Consider the following 23,999-nt stretch of genomic DNA (forward strand, 5'->3'; position numbering starts at 1 on the left):
ACAAAAATAATAATGAATTGCAATTAAGACCTGAAGGACAAAAGGGAATTATGTGGGAGGAAAAAAAAGAAAAGGAAAAGAAAAAAAGCAAAAAAATATGATGACAAGAAGATTATTTTTCCCTCTTATGCAGCATATGAATATCTGTCAGGAAAGCAGAGAGGATAGTTTTAGAACTGTCATTGTTTAATCTGACAATGGTGCCACTGTAGATAGTGAAACCAATGATGTCATCAAAGCAGCTGGAGAAAAGTTTGAGATGGCTCATCAGATCTTCTAAATTTATATCCACACATGAAGCCCTGCAGCTACTTCATGTTCTGTTCTGCTTTTGGGGACATAGTACTGCTTCTTACAGAAATAGGAGATATTTTAGTTGCAAAGTGTTGCTATGTTTAAAGTTATTTGTCCTTCAGTTATGCAAAGCCTTTAATTCAGCTGCACCTCTGGACTTGACTGCCACCTGTTTGTCCCCTGCTAGAACAAAATTCCGTTTTATGGCACAGACCTATGACTAAAGCCATGGTGAGAGTTACAGCTTTAAAAGAACTCTTTAAAATGTGTTATTTGTGAATATAGTATCCTGCTGCCAGTGTCAAATGGAATGGCTCTCTGATCACACTGAGGACAAGCCGTTCTTTAAACCAGTCTTCTGATCTGTCAGAATGTGGGGAATGGATAGGGACCCAAGGTAGGTGCAGAAGCTTCAGCTCCTTTTTTCTCTGACCTTTAAGCTATTAGAGCATCTCAGAAAACCTGGGAATGGTGTCTGGAAGAGTTCCATAAACCCCTCCCCCATTTATTACTGCTACAGTATTTCCAAACCAAATGTGGTCGTCAGTCCCTCGTATTCACTCGCAAAAGCCAAACCCAAAAATAAGCCATCACTGTGGCAGCTTGTAGCGGGCCATGTAGGATGAATTCCCAGACTAGGGACTGCAGTATTTGGCAGGAGGTTGCACCAGAACTTAAACAGCATAGTAACCAGTAGAATCTCAAAAAGACAGCTTCTGAAGATGGAAAAGGAAAAACTGAACTGGCAAAATAAAAGTAAATTATAAACCCTCAAATATTTATGATAACAAGTTAAGTGAATAGTTTTAGACAGCACTGCTCTAAATGGCCAGTGAGGATTATAGATCCATCTTCTCTTTTTACCTGGGATGTTCTTTCTAATTACTAATTACAGTGTTTTTTCAGACCTTGTAATGGCCATTTTACATTGTTACCTTACTGAATTTAATAGCAATATACTTTGGGAAAATTTTGCCAGCAGACCCATTCATGCAACACTTAAAACTTCAACATATGGAATCTTATCCAAAGTTTACCAGGACTTTTAATTTTATGAAAGAAAATGAAACTTTTTGCAGGTTCTCCTGTAATTCCTATACCATTAGCCAGTATTTCTGGATCAGATTTTCAAAATACCAAAATTCTTCTTAAAATAAGAAGAAACATGAAAATAAGAGAATAATTAACAAATTAAAGGTGACTGCCCACTACTAAATTAGCTTTTCAAAAAGGGTTTACGTCAATTCCAGCTATTGCACTTGCATGACAGTTTATGGGTGTGGGAGGAAAGAAAATCTCATTTTATTTGCATTGTTTTACCTGTTTTTCTTTGTTGAGGATATTTCAGCTCCATGATGATTACTTGACATTCCATATTCATTGTTTACTGTGACATTAAAAAAAAAAAATCAGCTATTTAGCAGCTTTAGGGTATGTCTCCAGGGACAGGTACAGACAGATGCAAGCTTGTCTGTCTGCTCTTCAAATGGCCAGACATGAGCCAGCTCTGATCCAAAGTCATATAGACATTCACATGGCACTTGTGTTTTGAAGTAACCAGCAGGGTTGAGCAACCTGAGTGCAATTACTTGATTTTGGACAGGATCTGGCTCTGTCTGACCAGGTCAGAACACAGTCAGAGGACCTTGGGCTTGTGCTTGTCCAAGTAGTCAGGCTTCAAAAACCTTCCAGAACAAAGTGATGGACAGCAGTGACAGCTGAACACAGCCTTTTCAATGTCTTTATAATGTAGAAGGAAAAAATTTTAGGACCAATTTTCTTTATGGTAACATGAATTTGGATGCTTTTCAACAATCTCACCACAGTAAAAAATGAGTTATAGCTTTGTGTTTAATTACATCTTAGACATCATACATCTATTGTGAGATGTTGTGATTAACTATTCTTAAAAAGACCCTACCGACAAGAAGTTTTTGTGGCTTTCTTCATTTTACAATTCCTTTGACTTCTTAAGCATATTTTAATGATTTGTCTCTCTCTTATATTAAAAAAAAATCAAATTAATGTGCTTTAATTCTGTTGTAGTTGATGGAAATATTAAGAAATATTCAGAACTACTCATTTTCCTTAGCATGCCTAAGTAAATATTTCCAACACTGTGGTTTATTCCGGCTTGAAATTCCCCAGTGAAGTCAATAGGAACTGAACACATGTATCAGAAGTCAAATTTTGCCTCTTTATGATTTCTAGAGCATTTTTAAAAGTCTCTGAAGGAACAACTATATAAAATACTTTCTGAGGTAAGCCCCATAAGGAGAACAAAAGCAGGTATTATTTAACAACCTCACCAAAATGCAGAGTATCTGGAATAAATCAGGAAGAGTTTGGAATGGATTTATTGGAAGGGTGATGCTTCTGTTTAGCTTTCCATTTTTTACGGGAAGAATTAGAAATGTCATTTGGCAGATGTCTATAATGTTTTTGGAACTGGAAGGAAATTTGGCTTTTCCATTTGGTGTGGGTGGATGTTCCTCTAGGCCACATTTAATATGTAAAATGAGAGAGGTGGGTTTGAAATCCTTCCTAAACTGAGACCTGTAGCTGCATGTTTTGCAGACTTACCTTAGAAAATCTTCTGCCAGCAACCTGCATACCTGATCCATATATTAGCCCCAGGGAGATGGCCCTAAGCATCAGTTTCACCCTTTTTGCAGCATAAAGATTCGAGCCAAAAAAATCAAAGTATCAGGATTCAGGGCAACAAAAAATCAATAGACCAGATAAACTGGTTTATCCTCCTTGCTGCTGTGCAAAGGAGTTATAAACATGACCTAACCAGCCAGATTCCACCAGTGCATCTAACCTTGTCTGTATTTCATGCCACTAAGTACATTTTGGGTTTATGCTTGACATTATATATAATGGGTGTCCCTCTATCCCTCCTGGAGCAGGATGTAATTCTAATCTTTCTGGATTTAGGAGGGGTGGGAAGGAAGGCTACTGCTGATAATAATAATCCTGATTATAATAACTGACACAGAAACAGTGAAAGCCCTTATACATTGCAAGACACATCAGGAAGCTTCAAAGAGTACCACACTCTTACTGCTAGATGAAAAAACTGAAAAGATACAAACCTGAAGAAGATACAGAGGGATTTGAACATTTTACCAAACACTGATAGAAAAATCTAAATTTATTATGCCCCAATACTGAGGTATGTTTCCCTCCTCATGAGAAGAAACTCCCAAGGTATAACTCAGCTTCTATTCATACATTTGCCTTACAACAAAACAATGACATTGCCATGACTTTTATACCTTGCATCTTTCTTGATAATTGTTGCAGGAATTTGAGCTGCGAAGAGAAGGGAAGCCATCTGGTAATATTTCTTTTCCATGACTTAACAAAAACATTAGCAACCTAATAAATGTCTACAGAAAACAGTGAAGGGGCACCGGAAACATATGCACACAGTTAGATAAATTAGCTTTGTGCTGCACCTGAGGGTTCATACTACCGGTAAAATGCTGCAATACAATAAAGGAATTATATATCAAAGTAGAGATCAGTCAGTGTAACTTCAATCCTTATAAAGGTACTGAAGTACATCTATAAAAATCAGTTTGCAAGTCCTTGGGGTGAAATAAATCTTACCTTCTTTGGTCAGCTAAAAGCTAGATTTAGAGTACAACAGTGGAACTCCTTGTTCAATGATATTGCAGGTAAACATGTTAGAATGGCTTGAGACAGTAGGCTTTAGAAACTAACACAAAGGTCATTAAAACACTAGATTGGATGCAGGAAGTTTCTTGGTTGAAGAAGTACTTTATTATTCCTTAAACACTGATGTATCAGTGGTTATATCTTTTTTCTGGATGTTCCAGAGCTGACCTCCTGGGTCAACTCTGGAACATCCAGAAAATTTTTGGTAGCATCACCCAGCCAACTTGCTAACTTTGCAGAACCATCCATAAAGTTGGTGTTCACATCTGTGTTGGGCTTCCTGCAGGATACCAGATGCAGTGTCTTGTTGACTTAAATGCTTGAAAAGCTGAATTTTAGTGAAAAATCTTCCCTAAGGTGACTGTAGGAAATTACTGTATCAACATATTTAGCAGAAGAATTTTCATCTTTGCCCAGTGTCAGCTATATCCATTCACATTGGAAAAAAAAAAAATTCTTAGATCTAGTACCACTCTATGAGTTTTCCTTTTTTTTTTTTTTTTTTCCATTACTTCTACACATTTTCTAGGAGAATCCAGATGGAGATGCTGGCAGCCACCTAAGCACCTAAGCCTTGATAGGCTGTAGAGGACAGCAGCTGACACACAGACAGTGATTATAATTCCCTTACACCTGCTTCAGGAAAACCCAAGATAGTTCTGACTTGTTATGGATTTCTGTTTCTCAAAAATGTCTTAAGAACACAGGGACTTTCTACGGCATTAGAAGAGTTGTTCATACAGCCCAGAATGTATTTTCTGATGGTGACAAGAGAGATGTTCTTTAGAGATAATGTGCAGACGTGGCCACTGTCTGCAGTCCACTCCCTTCCTATCCCTCACATCCATCGCTGTTGTACTGGGATAGCAGACAGTGCAACCAAGCTCCCCATTCTTTTTACCTTGAATATAGAAATATTATAGAAATTCTATAGAAATGTTACTTTGTGCTCAAGGATCTATGGTTCATAATGCAGAGTTCACAGATACACTCAAAGTGCACATCTTACTTTTAACACCAAATGTACAGAAGTGAAGGAGGTTAAGGCTGCCCAGAAGCAGATTACACTTGGGCTGTGGAAGCTGGTTATCATTACAGGTGTTGATGAGGCTGTGTCTAACTGTGAAGGCTGTTTGTCCCTGAAGATTGCTTTACACATCTTCTCAACCAGCTCCTGATTATGGATGCATCTCAGCCTGGCTGCTACTTCTCAAAAGTCTCTTATAAAGTATCTAAATTACCCTATCAGTGCACTCTTCCCTTACTGCATTTTCTGCTCTTTCTAGTGCTTATCTAGCAAGGGAATAAAAAATGTTAGTTTATTACAGCCCTTACAAATGTATAACTCCTGAAAAATCTGTTGTTATAGTTCCTTTAAATTGGTGGGAGTTAAATCCAGTTTTTAACCTTGGTCAAGATTCCATTCTGTGCAGAGCAAACAAGAATCTGAAAGCAAAGATGGCTCTTTCACGATCACACTAAAAAGTAAGAAAAAAAAAAGTAATTACCAAAAATATTTACAGGCCTGTGATAAGACTGCTTGCTTACCAAAAGGATGTTTACTTGTCACATCATTTAGGATGCACAGTGATGTATGCTCCCACTATTTCTTCCTCTCTACAACCTGGAGGGGGAATCTCTTGAAATGCTCTGCCTGTCCTTTCTGCTTCTAGACCAAAAATCAAACAGATCCTGCTTAGGCAATGAAGGTGAGTACCTGTAAAAACTCCTTGCAGCTGGTCAGGAGGAGAAAAAATATTTAGATTTATAAAAGCAAGGTCTCTTGCATTTTGAGACACAGATGTGAAATGCAAGGTGGTTAGTAACATCTTTGAAGGTGTTAACCAGAAGCTCAGGTCTCATCTTCTCTAGAGAAAATTGGTTGGGCAATGGTACTTAGTTGCTCATGTTTTTTAAACAAACATTTTCTACTTATCAAATGTTAAAATCACAGTGCTAAGACCATGACTGTAGCTTTTGACATGTATTGCTAGAGATGGTAAACATTTTCTTGGTAGCATGAATGACCAAACCACATGCACTGAAATTCCAGCAGCTGTAACCACACGAACATTTTATCTTGTGCTAATGATCATGTGTGAGCAAGCAGTAGAAAACATACACTTTTTTTTTCCTTACAAGTGTGGACACAAAGACAACAGCTTTCTTCACCTAAGATAAATTAATTGAGTTGACAGAATTAAATCATGGACTACTTCTTTCTTTTGACCTCTTAAGAAAGTGAAGAAAATGAAATCTTCAGAGGCATCACAAATATGAAGGAAGAACTAATTTCCCTCCATCAAAGAAGTCCACAAATTTTTTGAAATCTTTTTAAAGCTGTGGAAATATGGTGACAATCTAAGCAGGGAAGATCAGTAGCTTCTCTGACTGAAACAACAAAAACCTGGTGGTGAACAGCAACCAAAGGCCATCAATTACCTAAAAGCCCTATATTCTGTGGAAGCCAGGCTCTCAGTCAAGTCTTAGGAGCTACTTCTTGTCCTTTAGCTTTGGGCATGAGCTACTAACTCTTCTGGTTTTTAAACTGTGTTATATCCTTGTAAATAATTTATTTTATAAATTATAGAAAATAATTTATTTAATATAATTTATATTCTTGCTTTTAACTGCACTCTAGATTAGGCTTGTTTGCAAAATTACAAATGAAGTATAAAGGAACTTGGATATTGATTGTTGTTTCTTATCTAATCTCTAATGTAATTCAAATGTTTTACATAAAAAATTGGGAAGTTTGTGTATAGGGCAATGGCTTTCCATAGGTCTCAGGTTCTCATTCTTCCGCAGCGTAGTCCATGGTGGGTGAAGTAGTTCACCCACTGTTACACTGAATAATAGCTTTCATAACTCCACATAAAACTCCAGGTTTCACTCAAGAGCTGTAAGTAGCTTTCTAGCACAATTAACTCATTGGCTCTTACCAATCAGAGCTGACATTGCCCGAAATTACAGATCATTTCTGATTCTGAATCTCGCAGAAATGGCAGAATTATCCCCAAATAGCCCAGCCCAACAAACAAACGAAGACACATCACACCAAAATGAAAGTTTCCGTATCAGCAGGGCAGTGGCAGTGGTTGTGCAGTTGTGTAGTCAGAGCCCGCAGAGACGCTGCCTCTCACGGATCACAGCTATGTGAGCCTGCCCACCAACCTCCTTCCAAGGGCCCAGGTTTTTCTGCCTCCTTATTTTTCATTTTGCATTTGTCAGCATCCCACTATCCCTATCTAGGAGGTAGAGGAGCTCCCTTTTGTTTGATGTGAGCTGAACGCCTGGGGGCACTGAAGGGGTTAAGTGGAGGAAATTCTTGTCAACTTCAATAGCGAATAAGGCATTTTAAAGGATTTTCTGTAAGAAGAACCCAGTATGTCTGACATCAGAGCTACAGCACATTACAGTGAAGGAGTAAAATTTCTACTTAAAGGGTTTTTTATACTTTCAGAGTGGAAAATATTCATATTGTGGTTTCACACTAAAAATAAATTCTTCCATTCACAGCCAGCAACAGGTAGCTGAGGTTAGATCAAACCACTAGCTTACTAATGACTATGAATTGCAGTATCTATAGAAATGACCAGAATTCAAGGCAGTCTCTAAAATAACCCAGATGAATCATTCTTGAAAAATATTATTCACTCCATAATAAATAGACCCAGCATAAATGCCCACCACACAAAGCATGCTTTAAGTATTTTTTAAAAACTTAAAAAACTGTTGCATGTAAATTAAAATGATTGGTTTTCTACCTTTTGCAGTTCTGCTTTTTTCACAACAAGTCTGGGAACACTGAAGTGATCCCAGGATTCTAAAGTTAAGTGACTGAATTGAAAGCATTCCTTTTGTACAAGCATCTTGAATGTAATAAAAAAATAGCTCTGAAAGTATTATAAATAAGGAATCTGAACTGTCTTGGGTTATAGTGAAAACTATTGTTCAACAATGATGCAAAAAGAAACAAAAGCTGATAAAATCTTAAGATTATTATTCTACTGTGCACCATGGGGTTTTTTTGGTAGTAAGTTATTGGCCAACACTCTGCTCGTGGAAATCAGCAGGACATTGCTGCCAGTAGTGGTGCCAGGTTGATTTACCCAACTTGTGAATCTGGGCCCCAGTTAAACTATTAAAAACCAAAACCTAAGAATCACAAACTCCCCACAATGTCAGCAACAACTGTCCTGCAATGCTGTTACATAGTTTTAGACAGGGTTATGTTTTTATATTTCGTAACCAATGTTTCTCGTTAAGGCAAATGTGTGATCTATGGTCATAGGACTGGCAGACCCTAAGAGGACTGAAGAAGACAAGGACTGTTAGCAAAGAAAGACTAAAACAAACAGTGGATAAAAATCACTACAACCACGACAACTTACCAATCTTGCCAAGGAAGTAAATACTACAACAGCACAAAACTTTAACTTCAACATTCTTTTGGTCTGTGGCATTTCCTTGTCCCAGTAAACCTTATTGTACCTCTCTGAAATTCTTGCCAGCAAGGATGACAGGTTAGTTGTTTTTTTTTCCTTGCCATGAATGCTGTATCCTAATTCCATATACTAACCAGGAAAAAAAAAGAAAAAAAAAAAAAAGACCAAACCAAAATCAACAAAAAACCCTTGAAGAAAACAATACCTTTCCTGCCCTCAACATGAGATGTCTAAATCACATGTGGACAGCAGGGACAATTAGGGTGTAAATCCCTAAATTTAGAAATTTAGAAATGAGTGTTCTTTGTATCTACTTATTGTCTATACTACTGTGGGACTGAATCTCTCAGTTAAGTCCCACCAACAGTAAACCCTTCAGTCATTATTTCATGACCACTGCTGCTCATGGTTGGTTTCTACAGCACATCACATCTGTGCACTCACCTTTCTCATCATCACTCATCCTGTGATATCTCCTCCCAAAGTAGTAGTTCTGCATATCTGTGCATCTGCACAAGAGCTGCCTATCAGCTGCTTCAGGAATTGATGAAGGCTTTGAAAATTGCCATATTTGTATGATTAGCAATAAGAAAACCTGTATTTTTACCACTTGTTTGTCACTGAAAGTACAAAGTGGAAAAAAGCTCTTCTGTTTACTGGACCATCATGCCACGCCTGGGAGGTTCAATATACAGAGCACAGGGTAGGTGCACTCCACTCTGCCGATGCTCTCTCAGGGGTGGGAGAAAGGAGCCCCTTTCATGGTATTGTTTAAAAACCATGGAAAAATGTTACAGCAAAAGCTGATACTCTGGAAGAGGAATATCGGTAACAGTGAAATATGGTAATTCCTCATAGGAAGGGACAATTTCTCTTTCCCCCTAAGAAAGATGTAATTGTGATGTGCATATATCTATTTATCTATCTCTCTACATATCCATATCTACAGCTGATAAAATGCACAATGTAGATATGTAACTGTGACAATATTTTGCCCATCTTAATGGGCATTTCAGATGAGAGCAATGCTAGTACACAGACACTTCTGTCTGACAGCAGCTCACTGTGCTTCACTTGAAGCATGTTTTCACTCATGTAACTTCAGGTAGGGCTTAGAGCTGATTTAGTAACAGTCACAAAACACTGTGCAGATACTATTAGTATGAATGCGCCTATTCCAATTAACCAGACTGTCAGCTAAACCAAACAAATACTCTCCCTAGACTCTTTTGCAAGAGCTGAGCTAAACTGAATTCAAACTGTTGCAACTTCAGTATACGAGAATTGTTTGATAACAGTAAGCTGAAATAAAGGGAGAAAGGCTACACACAAGCTTTTATCTGCACAAGTCTGTCAGCAAAAAGCCTAACAGGAGTCTACAGCACCCTTAATGGAATTAACCCTCAAAACAGAATCTCTCAGCAAAATATATAAGATTGATGCCTAAAGGAAGCAACTACATATATGGTAGGAATAAATTATCTTCGTAGTAGAGTAAGTTAAGTAGGATCAGAACGAAGGTTAAAAATCCTAAACTAAGATAGCTACTCCTTCATTCAAAAGTGTGTGTCATGCAATTACAAACTTTTTTATTCCCCTAGGCAGCTGGGATTTTCCCAGGATATCCATTCAAGTGTATGTTCAATCAGTACATATTCAGGAATTCACCTCTTGTCTATACAAAGTTTCAAGGAGGTCAAGGAGAATTTTGTCATTGCCTCCAGTGAGGCCAGGCATTTCATCCACCAATCTTGCAGCTGAAGTGAGGTCTTTGGATAAAAACTATGTGAAATGTAAACAGCACAAATCTTGGACACATTTAATAAACTGAACAAGATATCTTTTCGTCTAATATTTTACTTAACTTAATTTATCAACTTTTTTTTTAAAAAAAGAAGTTGATATTGATTCCTTTTTCTAAAGCAGCGACCTTAAGGGGTGAATTGTGACATTTCTCTCCAACCACATCCCTCAGACTGCATGTATGCAGAAATATATTTTAGTAAGATCTGTCCTCTCAGAGGCTAAGCTCCAGTGCAATACTTTACACCAGTTTTTCTCCATGAAAGTCTGCACAATCACTCAGCAATTGCAAGGTTCCATAAGCCACCCATTCTGTAACCTGGGGGAGAAGTGAGCACAGGGCTGAAAACAATAAAGAGAGAACACTTTCTGTATCTTGGAAAAAGATGAAGTTGTAATGATCACCATGAAAGGAAACGATCTTTTGTGACTGTTTTCTTCAGAGATATATGTAATTTCCAAAAACAAGAAACACCATCTCAATTCATTCTGAAAAATCAAGTGCTGTGACATACTAAATCATACTTTTAGTGAAAGAAAATATATGACAAAGTCTGTTTTTATGACTTGCCAGTACATACTTAAGAAACAATTTTGAAAAAAAAAAAAAGCCATTCTCCCAAACAAAAAAAGTACTAGTTCAGATTAGATACAAAATATCAATATATAATTTTATGTAACTACACTGGAGCAAGCTTTGCAAAATTCTAAAAAGTTACCTTGACAATTGAGATTAAAATAATTAAATAAATTGCATGTGTGTGCAATTAAGTTTCTACTTGAGAATTAGATTGTGTCATCTGAACTCATGAGAATGTCTGTCTTTGTGAGTGAATCTCCCTTGAGATGACACTTGTGGGAGGGATCTCTTTCCTCCTGGACTGCAAATGAATCTGTCCAAGAATGTTCCTGGGCACTGTGTTCCAGCTGGCCCCAAAAGGACAGTGCCCATGCTGGGCAACTCCTTTAACCTCTAAAAGAAGGAGCTGCTGGCAAGCTGACTTTTGGGAATGGCTCCTGAAATGTGGTAGGAAATAGCTTGGGAGAATACTTTTTGGCACATAACTCACACCAGGCAAAGTCTTAACACTTCAGTAGCGTGGGCAATTGCAATCCATCGTCCAGGAACATTTCCACCTACTGTCTGATTTAGAGTACAGAGGTGGCCAGAAACACTCTTGCACACTTTCAGGCTTTGTACTGCAGTTGTGTGTGTGCTGGAAAGAACAGGTCAGGCACAGCCCTGATGGAAAGTTCACCTTTTATACCATAACCCAGGCCTCCTTCCAGCCACACTTCAGAATAACACACACAGTGTTTTTTTTCCACTTGGGATGAAAGAATCTGAGGAGAGCCTTCATCCCCATGAACAGTATAGAGAGTAGTAGGCAGTGGGCAGTTAAAATAACCTTCACATGTCGCTAGTTTGTTTTTTGTCTTTTTTTTTTTTTTTTCAAGTAATGGTATTATGGGATCCTCATGCACTACTTTTAAAGAATGAACACAATGTTTCTCCAAAAAAGAAAAGACACTGAGGCAGAAAAACATATAAATGATAAACAACTGCATAATCTCTATCTACAGAGCAGCAGAGGTAGAAGATAGTAAACCTATTGGTGAAAGGTACAATGCATTCAATGAGTTCTGCAAGAAGGCAAGCATGCTCCTGCTTCACCTTACTATTTATTGCAGCTGCACTTAAAGATTAAGTTCACAAAGTGAATTCTTGGTCCCCTAACTGCTGTACTTATATATTTCATACTGCCATATACTTTGGGGGAGTGACTGTGAGGGGGGTGGGGAGAGAGGGAAGGGAATCACAAAACAGCAATCCATCAAATTAGCACTCTGTCTTCAATAATTAAACAAAATTCATAAATAAAATGACCCAAAGCAAATAAAACTATTTCACAATTTCCTCCTCTTTGCAATGCTTTATGAAAGGGAAATGAGAGGGAAGAAAAACTGTTGACTTCATGCATTTGACAGTTTGTGATGAACCAACTTTTATATGTGTCTTACAAGAAGCAACACTTTAAGTAAATCAGTAATTAATGAAACTGCACTACAGACGAAGCTGACAAAGGTCTGAGTTGATTTTGAGACCTAAAGCGGAACTGTGTCTAATTATAGTAACAGTTTTAGCATAACCAATTAGTGCAATTTACTTACAGTGCAACTAATTTCGAAACACAGCTTGCTATAGCCCTGATGTTTGCATTCATTTCTGTGGTAAGTTTGGTCATTTAAAGATTTTCCATTCTGGTGCGGTTTTTTGAAGCACACTTTGAGAGCATCAACACATACTTTCATCATTAAACAGAAGAACAACAACACGATTTATGACTCATTCATATACAACGCTTCTAGATCAAAATAAAGTGACAGTAAAAAAGAAAAAGTAAAAAACTCCCTTTGCCCAAGGGGCTCTCTATGTCTGTAAGTTGGTGATTCTTCCTAACACACCCTTGTGTACTGGCTCAGACTCTCCAAATGAAACTTGTGCAACTCCTAAATGGCACCAAGTGCTATCTCTTGTAACATATCTCAGGCTCACCAAGCGGTTTGGTAATTACACAGCAGTCTTTCAGGAAAGCAGAGCTCCTCTGATTATACAGTTCCTTACCTTTTTGAAACAGATTATCTCCCTTGGCAAGACCATTTTAAAATGTAACTTAAACCCCCAAGTATTAAAATATCCATAAATAATCCTACATAATAGCAGACTACATTGTCAAAGCTTCTGATTATTGGTAACTTCTACTGAAATGGGAACCAACCCATTTTAGCCTAGCAATTTGAACATTTTAGCCGTAAGCTTCTGTAATCAGCATTCACATTGAAGTCAGAAAAAAAAAAAAAAAGTTTCTTACACCACACGTAAAGAGAAAATTGAGATATGTAGCACAGCCTCTGTTGCTTTCTCCCAAGGCTGAAAACACTGAACTCCCACTCTGTTTCAAACAAAATCATTGCTACTCCTGTCCAAAAGCAACTACATTGGCTCTCTACTGAACAATCCCTGTGGCAGAGGAACAGCAGCAGTTCATGCTTCTATAGTAGTAACACCTCTTCCTCTTTAACCTGAAGCACAGCGCCAGTGAGTTAAAACAAAGACACATAAAGCCTTCTTGAGTAATAAAATTCATACCAAAACAATGAAAATAAGATTTTTCTGAAATAGTGGATTCAAATGTCATGTGAATGGAAAAAACCATTTATATCACCGAAAATGCAGGAAAAATTACGTGCAGCAAGTTAATCAGTTCTTTGACCTTGTCCTAAACTTTCAGGTACAGAATACTAATGAGAATAGCATGTTTCATCCTCCTCTTTCCCCTTTTGTTCTATAAGTGGCAGTAATGTATTATGTATTATGACTAGGAAAGGTCAAAGAAAGGGATAGGGACCAGAAAGAATACATGTGAAGAGAAATAACACAGGGGTTTCCACAGATTGAAACATGAAATATTTTTTAATTGAAAAGTACTATATATATTTGCACTTTATATGCACGTGTTTTTTGAGTCAAACTGTCCTGACTTCAGTGAGACATTATTTTTTATTTCTAAGATTCCAGTTTAAAATCAGATTGCATAAAGAGGAAAACACCCAAGTCTTTTCATTGTTAAGGATTTGGTGCACTTTGTCACCTGCAATCCACATCTGTTGTGCTGTCTACCTGCAATCCCAGTATGTAACTGATTTATTTAAGATGACCCAACAAGACAAATGCTGACATTTTCAGCAAGACATCTATTCAATACTAATCTTACAGACGCTACTCAATCGAGCGTGCTCTCACATTCAGCCAATTTCTTTCTGGCACTCTGCTCCAGTGACTGATTGAGAAATTAGTCTCAGCAGATGAAATCATTATTACTTGCTGTACCTGCACCCATCTAGGAACATCTGAGACAAGACAGACTGTTCAAATCCGTCTTTCCCAACAGTTAATTCCTATAAATGTTCCACTGTAGAACAGAAATGCATTCTGCTCTCTTCCTGCCACCTGAGAACAAGACCTAAGATTTCACTCATTACAAAAATTAATTATTTTGCATTTTACCAAAAGTGAAAATGGTAATACAGGTAATATTGTATCTATCTTTAAATGCTGGGAGTTTAGTAAGAAAGTGTAAAAAATCTATTATCTTAATCATCACAGCAACTTAACTATTTCCCTTCTGCACTTGGAGAATTTTTGGCTTTTGAAGACTGATTTGGTAAATCTGTTGAATGTAAATACTCACCTGAATATTATCTCAAATCCTTTAGGAACACATTTTATTTCCATCCAAAGCACTTTTTATTCTCTACTTAAATCCGAGTCTCTATTCCTTTTTCTCCCCCTATTTTATATTGCTATTATCCCTATCTCAAAAAAAAAAAATTATAATCAAGTTTCAAACCAATAAAGAGCAAAGTAAGAAAAGAAGATCCTGAGGATATTAATAGAGGAATTTCTAAATGTCTCTAAATTTGATGTATTTTTTTGTAGCTTACATCATACAGAAAAATAATTTGAAAAAATGCTATTTGTTTCTATTGTAATTAGTGTCAACTCTCAGTTCAATCCTGCAAATCTCTATACCTTAAACAAACCTTAAGGAATCTCTAAGTTAACAGATCAAAACTCTGAAGCAGCAACACAACAAATGGAGCAATAATAAGGGTTTTGCTCTCTCTCATGACTTCCTAGCAGTCTAAAATTAAAGTCCTATATGATGTATTTCAAGCATGACTTTCATGGTTATCCTCAAAACCTGTGTATGGAAAATTTTCCTTACTTGGACCTCCACTTTCCTATCTCAAAGGATAAAGCAGGCATGCCCTAATAACATTATCTCAATCCACTTGAAATGCCCTCTTAATTCTTATTAAAACAATCTAATCTGCTTGAGGCAAGATTTTGGTTTTATTTAGAATACTAAACCTTATCTAATTAAGTGCAATATTAGGATGTTAACTAATATTCACAAGCCAGCTTTTAAGAGTCCAGTGGGCACAAACATCAATCCATACTAACTGAAGCCTGGACCCCAGTGCCACAGTTAGCCCAACAGGCCACACTTCCCTACATCCCTGCTCCCAAGAGTCATACATCCTGCCCAGTTTCCGGTAATGGGCTTACCTGGGGTGGATGGGACCCACTATTTTATCCTCATTAAGAACCAAGTGGAAGGTCACAACCATTGCTCAGTGTTCAAACCAGTTCTAATTTCACTGCCAACAAGAAGATGGTTTTCCTTTTCCCTTAGAACCTAACTAGGCAGACAGAGAACTTACTATACTGTAAAAAGAAAACACATCCACAATTTTAGTATTGGACTTTAGCTGGTAGGACTTTTGAGTTGCACCCACTTTGACTGCTGTGCTGCTCAGCCATCCCAGTTTCCCAGTTTTACTTTCAGCTTTCTGTGGAGTTATCTTCAACTGAAATATAAATCACTGAAAAGACTGGGCTTGCTGTTGCCTTCAGTTTTGTCAAGTTCATCAGTCCACTGAAAACACTGTATTTACTGAAATCAGTGGGACTTGGAGCTTCCAAGATAGAGCCTAAAGATTCTCCTAATGTTTGTTTCAATCAGCAAGACTAGCCCAGGACAATTTAAGCATAAGGACCTAACCTAATTCAAGAACTACATTCAGTGAATGGAAACACATGATGGTTATTAACCCCTTCAAGAAAAAAATTGCTAAAAAACCCCATAATTAAATAATAAAAATCTCTGTTTATCAGCAGCCAAGCACAATCTCACATATACAGTCCACTACTCAGTTACAGTATACTGATGTGCTTTAAATATGGACAAACTACTCATGTAACATAAGCTACCCTCTTTCTGGCAAATTCCACTCAGAAAGCTAAATATATACTGTTCGTCTTTGTATACCAGAGTATCCAGCCAGCTGGTGCAGAAAGTAAACCAGCTTACATTTTTCACCAGAGAGGTAAGGAAAAAAAAAAAAGAGTAAGAGAACAAGCACTTTTTAATTTCACTTGATGATTGATAACCAATATGCACAAACATACAGTGTAAGATTTCTGAGTCCTACAGACTTATGTAAAATCATCCAAACACCAGACTGAGATGAAAATTAAGGGGCAAAAAGACAGAACATTTACTCAATGCTCTGGTTTTCAACTTGTAGTGAATTCTTAATTTATTAGTAATAACTTGTTTATCTTGGAGGGGCTTCAGAAAAGGCTGGGAGACTTTTTTTAAGCATCAGCTTAAAAATACTTACAACCGTTCTTAAATGCTAGCTTAAGAAATGTATAAATAAAATTGAACATTAAGACCTCTAAACTTGGAGAGACATGCTCAGAACAGGAAATGATAGTTTGTTAATAAAGAAAGGTAAATCATTCTCTAGGCTTCCGGTGGGAAACTTGGCAGGGAAAGGATTTTGACCTCAGTGGAAGGTAACTGCCACAAATGACAAATCAAGCAACTTTCTTCTTACAAGTGAGGCAAATGTTTGACATAAGGTTGGACTGCATTCAGATCTATCATTCTCTGTGCATACTCTTCTAACTTTAACAAATAATCCTGCAAGCTTTTTGCATTGACAGTATTAATTACATTTTTTTCCTCCTCTCTCTGAGTAAAGCCATGCAAGCCTAACATTTTTTGTGAATGATTACTTATTTCCTATTTGAAGCACAAAAGCTCATCACTTATAGAATAGGTCAAGCTTTCAGTGCCTATTAGTCCTAGTCTGGAATGAATTAATGCATCTTCCTATGTTCATTTTCCTTTTCTCTTGTAGGAACAGTATATGGGACATTTGTGGAAAGGAAGGGAGCAAAAATCCTGCACTGTTTTCAGGTGGATAAGTAAACAAGAAGAAAAGCATACACTTAAAAATCTCTTTTTGGTTTCATATTAGGCTCACTGTGACTATAGCACTGTGAAGTTTGCAATTATAAGTATCAATTCTCCCAGCTCAGAACAATAAATGGGAAAAAATGACAAGTAGCCCAGTTTAATTTCAAACGTTAATATATTTTCTATTTTATAGTGAACATATGCATCATTCACCCCTTATTTGCAGCAACTATGACGTCCTCATAAAAAGGGGTGACATTTGTAAGATGCCTCTTAAAATAAATATTTCTTTTTATAAAATAATAAAACTTCAAATAAATATTCTTTACACTAAACAATATGTTGAAAAAATTAGAAAATAAAGGCTGAATTTTACTGTAACTGTACAATATACATGAAGTCCAAAGGGAAATCAAAGTCTTGTAATAGAAGGTTTCCGTAAGACAAAATACAATCTAAAAACATACTGATTGATTCACATTCTTCCGAATGTACAACATATTAGTATAATATTTTGTGACTGTGCCATGTCTTATGACAGCACTTACTTTTCACAGTTGAAAATATTATTGTATATACAAAAATATAGCACATTATCTCTGGCAGAAAACAATGAAAAAAAAAGGAGTCATTTGCTAATTTACAACTTTTGCAAGTACTATTCACAAACAATAGAGTTGCCTAGGAGTGTCTGTGTTGCTTTAGCTTATGCAATATGTGGGTCACAATGTACTGCATCCCTTTTTTTCCCCTGTATGCCACTAGCTGGATTCTAACAAGCGTATCAGTTAAGGTGGCACACACACAGAAAAGCATTTCACTGCAAACAGCAAAGTACATCCCCAACCCTTCTACTACAGTGCCAAGACCATAGCTGCTTAGTTGGTTGCATATGTACGTTAAAATAATAATCCTTGTTACTTTAGTATTTCTGGCTAGCGATGCTATGTTGGCTTTTCAAAGTTCCTGGGGGGTACGCTGGGAACTTTGCAGCAAACGGTGTTGGAGTGTTTGCAGCGGCACCCAGGCCGATTTACCCGGTCGTAACAGCCCTGGCACAACTTAAGGCAACCCTTGGCTGGTAGGTAACACCACAAGCAAGGCAGAAAGAGGGACACTACACCCATGGCGGACCACCTAGTGCAGCAATGTGACTGACTGCAGGAGCAGGGGTTGTCAGCACAGTTGTCCTCGTCGTCGTTAGAGCAGTGATAGAAGAGGCCCTTCACACAGCAAACACAAGTCCCGTAATCAACCACGTTCTGGGCTGAGCAAAGACACTGCTTGTCACAGATCCAGCATGAGGGCAGGGTCCTTGGATAAGTGCACTCTTTACACTTACACTTTCCACAGTCCTCACACCTGTAGCTGTGTGCTCCCAAGTCTTCTTTGCTCAGTGGCTTCAGCTCATTCGGCTTGAGCTCAGACTTGGGCTGCATCCTGACTATCCCATCAGCAACTGGCCCCGAAGATGACCCCAGAAGTCTTTGCTCTGAGGAATTACTGCTCGTACTTGTCCTCGTACTGCTCCGCGAGCCCGTGCTGACTGTGCTGATGGACCGGGACAGAGGCGCTCGAGGAGATGCGTGCGTTTGCGTGTGCTGGATCCGGCTGAAATGGCGATGCTCAGGCAAGCCGTGGGGCCTTTCATTTTTGGGTTGGGTTGTTACCCGAGGAGAAGACTTGACCCCCGGCCGCGGAGCCACCGTAGGTCCCTCTGTGTATTCATTAGTGTTTCGGATGGCTCTGATCTGGTCCAAGGACAAGACGTGGACCTGCTGCATCAGGACATCCCGCAGGTCGGGCTCCCCGTGCGGCCGCCCACTGTCACGCCGAGCCTGTAGTAAGGGCTGCGACCCACTGCTGTGCTGAGTCTCCATCTGTGCCCAGAAGCTTGCTCACCCCGCCAGGCTTAGAACACATCTGAAATCCTGGAGCAAAAAAGAGAGGATTCACTATTGAAACACATCTCATGCTCTCTCCAGCAGCTTTTCAAGCCTGCAGGACCCCACAGCACCGCAGACAATCAAGTAATGCATCAGCCATTAAATAAAGCAGTCACGTCTGGGACAAGCACTGGCACTGGTCAGCTGAGTGACCAAATTCCCTTGGCCTGTTCTGCCTACTGCTGTGGAGAGCTTAAGGACCTTTAAGAATCCCTAGGAGTCTTTCCTAGGACCATGCAACTTAACTTATGTCTCTGGAAAGTCTAGGTATTACTCCTGCTGACTGAGGCTTCTCAGGCCATCTTCTGGTTAGACCATGGCCTTTAAAGTGATTACATTTCAGCCACTTGAAATGACACTTCTTTTCACATCAGGCTACTGAAAACCTTATACTAAAAAAAAAAAAACCAAACTATCCTGCAAGTATTTAGCAAGTGTAATGTGACCTGCTGATGACAGACATATAATTCTCCAATTTTGTTTCAAACTGGATAATATTTTGGTAGGCTAGTCTCTTTGCACATTAAACTTTACATGATGTAAATAGGAAATTTTAGTTTAATACCAATGGTCCCAAGAAAAACACTAAATAGCAATAAAATGTTTGAGGTTAGACATTAAATGAGTTAGTGCTACCAAAAACTTCAACAGCACAAGTAAAAATATCTCTCTCCAGTATTTTAGTGTGTGTCATACTGGTGCACACCACTGTGATTGTTATTTGAAGGCTCAAAACTACAAAAGCAATGTTACCACAGTTGTTTGGTTGTTGTTTTCTTTTTATGTGTAAAAAATTCCATAGACTACATTTCAAATTGTAACTATTATCAAGAGTGGCTTGTGGGATAGAGGCATGCATAACAGAATCAAATAATGCCAGCATCCAAGACATCTACTTGATTGTGAATATTACTTGAAAGGATCGTTAACTACAAAGTAGAAATGCAGACTATAGAATTTAAATGAAAAGCCAGTAAAAGACACAGAAGATGAGAACCTGTAAATAACTTCCACACTCAAATATGCGCAAGTTTCAAATACTGCCCTCTAAATTAGTTAATATTTGTTTTGCCTTTATCATATCTTAAAGTGGCTCCAAAATCCAATTACCTATACAAAAATCCAGAACAATATTCTACAATTAAAACCCAAGCAGGAACCAAACTTCTTACAAGGACCACACAATGTCCTCAATTATACCTAGAAAGAGCACCATAGTGTTACTCTGTACACATCAGTTACCAACAATAATACTGTACTGCAGAATAGTAAAATATAGCCAAACAGTTTAACAAAGAGTATCTCAAGACACAGTCTTTATTCTAACACCAATGCAAAACATTTAACCTTTTAACTCCTGGCTCCCCTCCTTCAAGTGTTTTTTTTCTTAAAAAAAAAAATAAAATAAATACATATAGACAAATCTCTAACTCTTAAGAGTGACCACTTATTTTAAATATTGCTAAATCCTGGTTTTGGACGCAGGATGTATGTTACGGTGCTCCTTCCCCCCCCCCGTCCACATCCCCCCCCAAAAGTCTTGCAAACTTGGCTTGAAGTATTGCTTACACTTTTTTTTTTCTTTCAAATTAAAACCTCTCCCACACCAAAAGTTTCAACCAACAGCCTAAGCAGATGTTCACCTCCTCTGAAACTATCTGGAGATAGGAAATAATAGAAAATAAATGCTTTGCCCACTCTAGAGAGGAATTGGCAGCCCTATGTCTCCTCCGCGTCCAGGTTTCCCCTGGCCCGGGGCAGCCTGGAGGGTACGCCGGCTCAGCCCCTGCCTCTCCAGAAATGACTGCAAACCCACTGCAAAAGCAAAGCTGACCCTGACCTGAAGGCGCTTCAGACGACCCCGGGACCGGTGTCGGAGCCCCCCTCAGACGCCAAGGTGGGAGCTGGAAAAGCAGCCTCCGGCCCCCGCTTCCCTCCCCGCCTCCAGCTCCGTCTCGGGCGGGGGGCGCGCAGCAGGTGGGAGGCGACAGCCCCTGGCCCGCCGCAGAGTGCAGACAACCTGGAGATAGCCAGGAGACATCCTCCGGGCCGGGAGGTGGGAGGGGGCAGCCGCAGCTGCCTTATCAGAAAGTCAAACCCACGTTTCCTTTTAACTCTTCCCCCCCGCCCTCCCGCAGGAGATGCTAAAGGAGCTTCCCCTCCTGGGAAGTGCCAGGCGCCCTGCAGACGGTTCAGACAACACCTCCGGCACAGCTGGGCAAAAGGCAGATTACCCCCTCTCGCCTTGCCCTAAACACCCATTCAACTTCACAAAGCCAGCCGCTGGAAAAGCTCCTCTTATTTTACGCATATTCTGCAAATTGCCTGACCTTCAGCCCGCCCCGCTCCGCCCCAGCCCGGAGGGACCCGGGAGGCATTTCCAGCGGGGCATCGGGCCGAGCCGGGTGCTCCCCGGGTTTTCTCCCCGTCACAGACCCGCTGACAGGACAGGATGCAAAGAACCAGCACATTTATTTGCAAACCTACATTTGCCTGGAAATCCTGACGGGAGGGAACACCTCTCCCTCCTCTGACCTAGTACTTCTCCCCTTTGCATCCGCCAAGAGCGAGAGAAGCAGATTTGCCTTTTTGTGTGTGCATGTGTGTGATAACACGAATCCCCACTTCTAAGTGCCAAAGTCCACTCTCACCGAGCTCAAGTGCCAGGATTGCTAACTTTTCTTTTCTTTCAAACTGGGCTTGGCAAAAGGGTGAGCGAGGGGGACGGGTTTCGCGTTCGGCACATTTGGGGAGGTTTAAACTCGAGGGGCTTCTTGCCTGCTGTGGAAAAATCCCGTGTACAGCTGGCCGGGGAAGGGCGAAGCCTAAGGGAGAGAAGTCCTCTCTCTGCCCGTGAATTTCTGTTTTGTGGCCGGAGCCTGTGTAAGGCACCCCCACCCCCATTCCCACCGCACACACACCAACCACCTCCTCTTCTTTCAAAGTTCTTTGAAACCCCCATTAAGGGCCGAGTGTGTGATCAGACTATGGATTAGGGCAAAAGGGACTTTACCATCGGGGTGGGGCAAAGTGACACACAAACAGCTTGCTGAAAACACCAGCAGCTTTTTTTTTTTTTGCCTTTTTTTTTTCTTTTTTCCCCTCTTTTTTAATGGGGGAAGGGGGCTGTCACGAAGTAAACCCACCAAAAAAAAAAAAAAAAAGTAAAAATTATGGCTTTTCCTTCCCCTCCACACATACCCTCTGCATAGAAGAACCTAGGGAAGGACTTCCCTCGTCTTACAGATCGAATTAATTTCATCACAGGAGAAGTATCTAAGCTTACACACACGCACGCATACACACGTATATATTTGCACCAGACGTGCACTCACTTCCGAATCGCACGGATCTCCTGACGCCACTAGAGACAGGCGTAAATCCCGCACTGCAAGGCGGGCTGCTCCTTCCCTTCTCCCCCAGGAGCGGGGCACCCCCGGCCCCGGCGCTCGCCTGCCCCGCCGCGCCCTCCCTTAGCCTCCCCCGGCGCTTGTCGGAAACCCACGCGTGCCCGGCGGGGCAGGAGCGCGCAGGACCTCCCGTGCCCGGCCCCCCGCACCAGCAGCTGCAGCTGCAGCAGCACGGAGAACACGGCGGCTCCGTGGAGCGCAGCCCGGCCCGCCGGAGCCCCCGCAGCCCTCCGCCCCCCGCGCAGCCTTGCGCAGCCCCGGGGCTCCGCGGCGCGGCACGAACGCGGCGCAGCCCGCGGAGCTCCCCCAGCCCTCCCCGGAGAGAAAGCGCTCCGAAATCCCACCTCCAGCTCCTCTCTGAGAAAGGAAGGAGAAGGGAAGGGGGGGAGAGGGAGAACCTGTACGAATGGAAAAGGGATCGGCCTCAAACATTTCCACGAGTTTTCTTGGAGCAACCAAAGGAGGTGGGGGGGGAGGAGGAGGTTACTGAAAAGCTTGTTTTGCAAAGAAGGAAAAGGCTCTCACCGTGATCGCGGCGCTGCACCAAACCCCTCTCTCTCTTGTATTTTCTTCTTCCTGCGGTTTGCAAATAAATCCAGCCCTAAAGCAAAAAAAAATTCTTTTCCAAACTCTGCTTTAGTCCAGCTTGCAAATTAGAGTAAGAATGATCACCACGTAAAAAAAAAAAAAAAAGTCCACGGCAAAGTTAGGTGCCTCTCCCCAGATGGATTATAAATTCGTGTGTGCGTGTATATACTATAATAATAATCAAAACACCTCTCCGGATCGGGGTAGGTTTTCTTTGCTACTAAAAATCACTCAGTCTTACACACACACACACTTTCCTTTTTTTTCCTCAATGAACAGGAGGCCGGATCGCCAACACCAAGTCACTTTTTTTTTTTTTGTTGCTGTTGCAAATTGATCAAGAGGAAAGGGAAAAACCAAAGAAAACAAAACAAAGTGGATCTAAAATAAAATCCCAGAGCTTTCTTCCACTGAGCTCCTCCAAAAAAGCAGCTTGTGCAATGTAGCCGTTCTGCTGAGAAGCTGCTTGCTGCAGGCTCCTCTCCCCTCTCTCCCTCTTAGCTTTCTCGCTCCCTCTGCGAGCGTGTGTGTTGCAGGCAGTTCTGTGGTTTGCAATCGGGGGGGTGTTTTGGGAGCGCAGCGGATTTGTGGTGGTGGTTGTTGTTGTGTGTTTGGAGGAGGTGGAGGAGGAGGAGGAGGAAGATTTGAGATCTGAGCTGTAGGGGCTCGGCGTTTTTCTGCTCGCTCGCTCTCTCCCTCTCTCTCTTTTTCTTTCCGGAGGAGGTAGGGTGATCTCTCTGCAAAAGCAGCAGTAAATGGCGTCATGTGGATCTGAGGAGGAACAGAGCAGTTGTTGTCCCAGAGGATATATCGCATCCGGTCCCAGCTCATTGGCTCTGCGGGGCTACATTCACTGGCGCTCCCAGCGCCCTGCCAGCACTCAGAGCTGCGGGAGGCATTCAAAAGGGCAGCGCTGCCGCCGCCGAGCCAGCCCGGCTGCCCCGGCCCCGGCCCCGGCCCCGGCCCCGGCCCCGGCCCCGGCCCGGC

The 23,999-nt window shown here is 40.5% G+C and overlaps 1 protein-coding gene across 1 annotated transcript; it reads right to left on the reverse strand.

The window, feature by feature from the left end:
• Window positions 1-17,224: 17,224 nt before the first annotated feature.
• SPRY2 (sprouty RTK signaling antagonist 2) lies at window positions 17,225-23,768 on the reverse strand. The gene is made up of 2 exons (XM_054271672.1): window positions 22,950-23,768; window positions 17,225-18,999 (listed from the first exon to the last, which is right to left on the reverse strand). Exon 2 carries the CDS (start codon window positions 18,946-18,948, stop codon window positions 18,013-18,015), a length of 936 nt encoding a protein of 311 aa, XP_054127647.1. The 5' UTR covers window positions 18,949-18,999; window positions 22,950-23,768; the 3' UTR covers window positions 17,225-18,012.
• Window positions 23,769-23,999: the final 231 nt, after the last annotated feature.

The sequence above is a fragment of the Melozone crissalis genome, unplaced genomic scaffold (assembly GCF_028551555.1).
Source record: "Melozone crissalis strain CALT ecotype California unplaced genomic scaffold, PUWL_Pcris_2 ptg000013l_1, whole genome shotgun sequence".
In the NCBI taxonomy this organism is placed as follows: domain Eukaryota; kingdom Metazoa; phylum Chordata; class Aves; order Passeriformes; family Passerellidae; genus Melozone; species Melozone crissalis.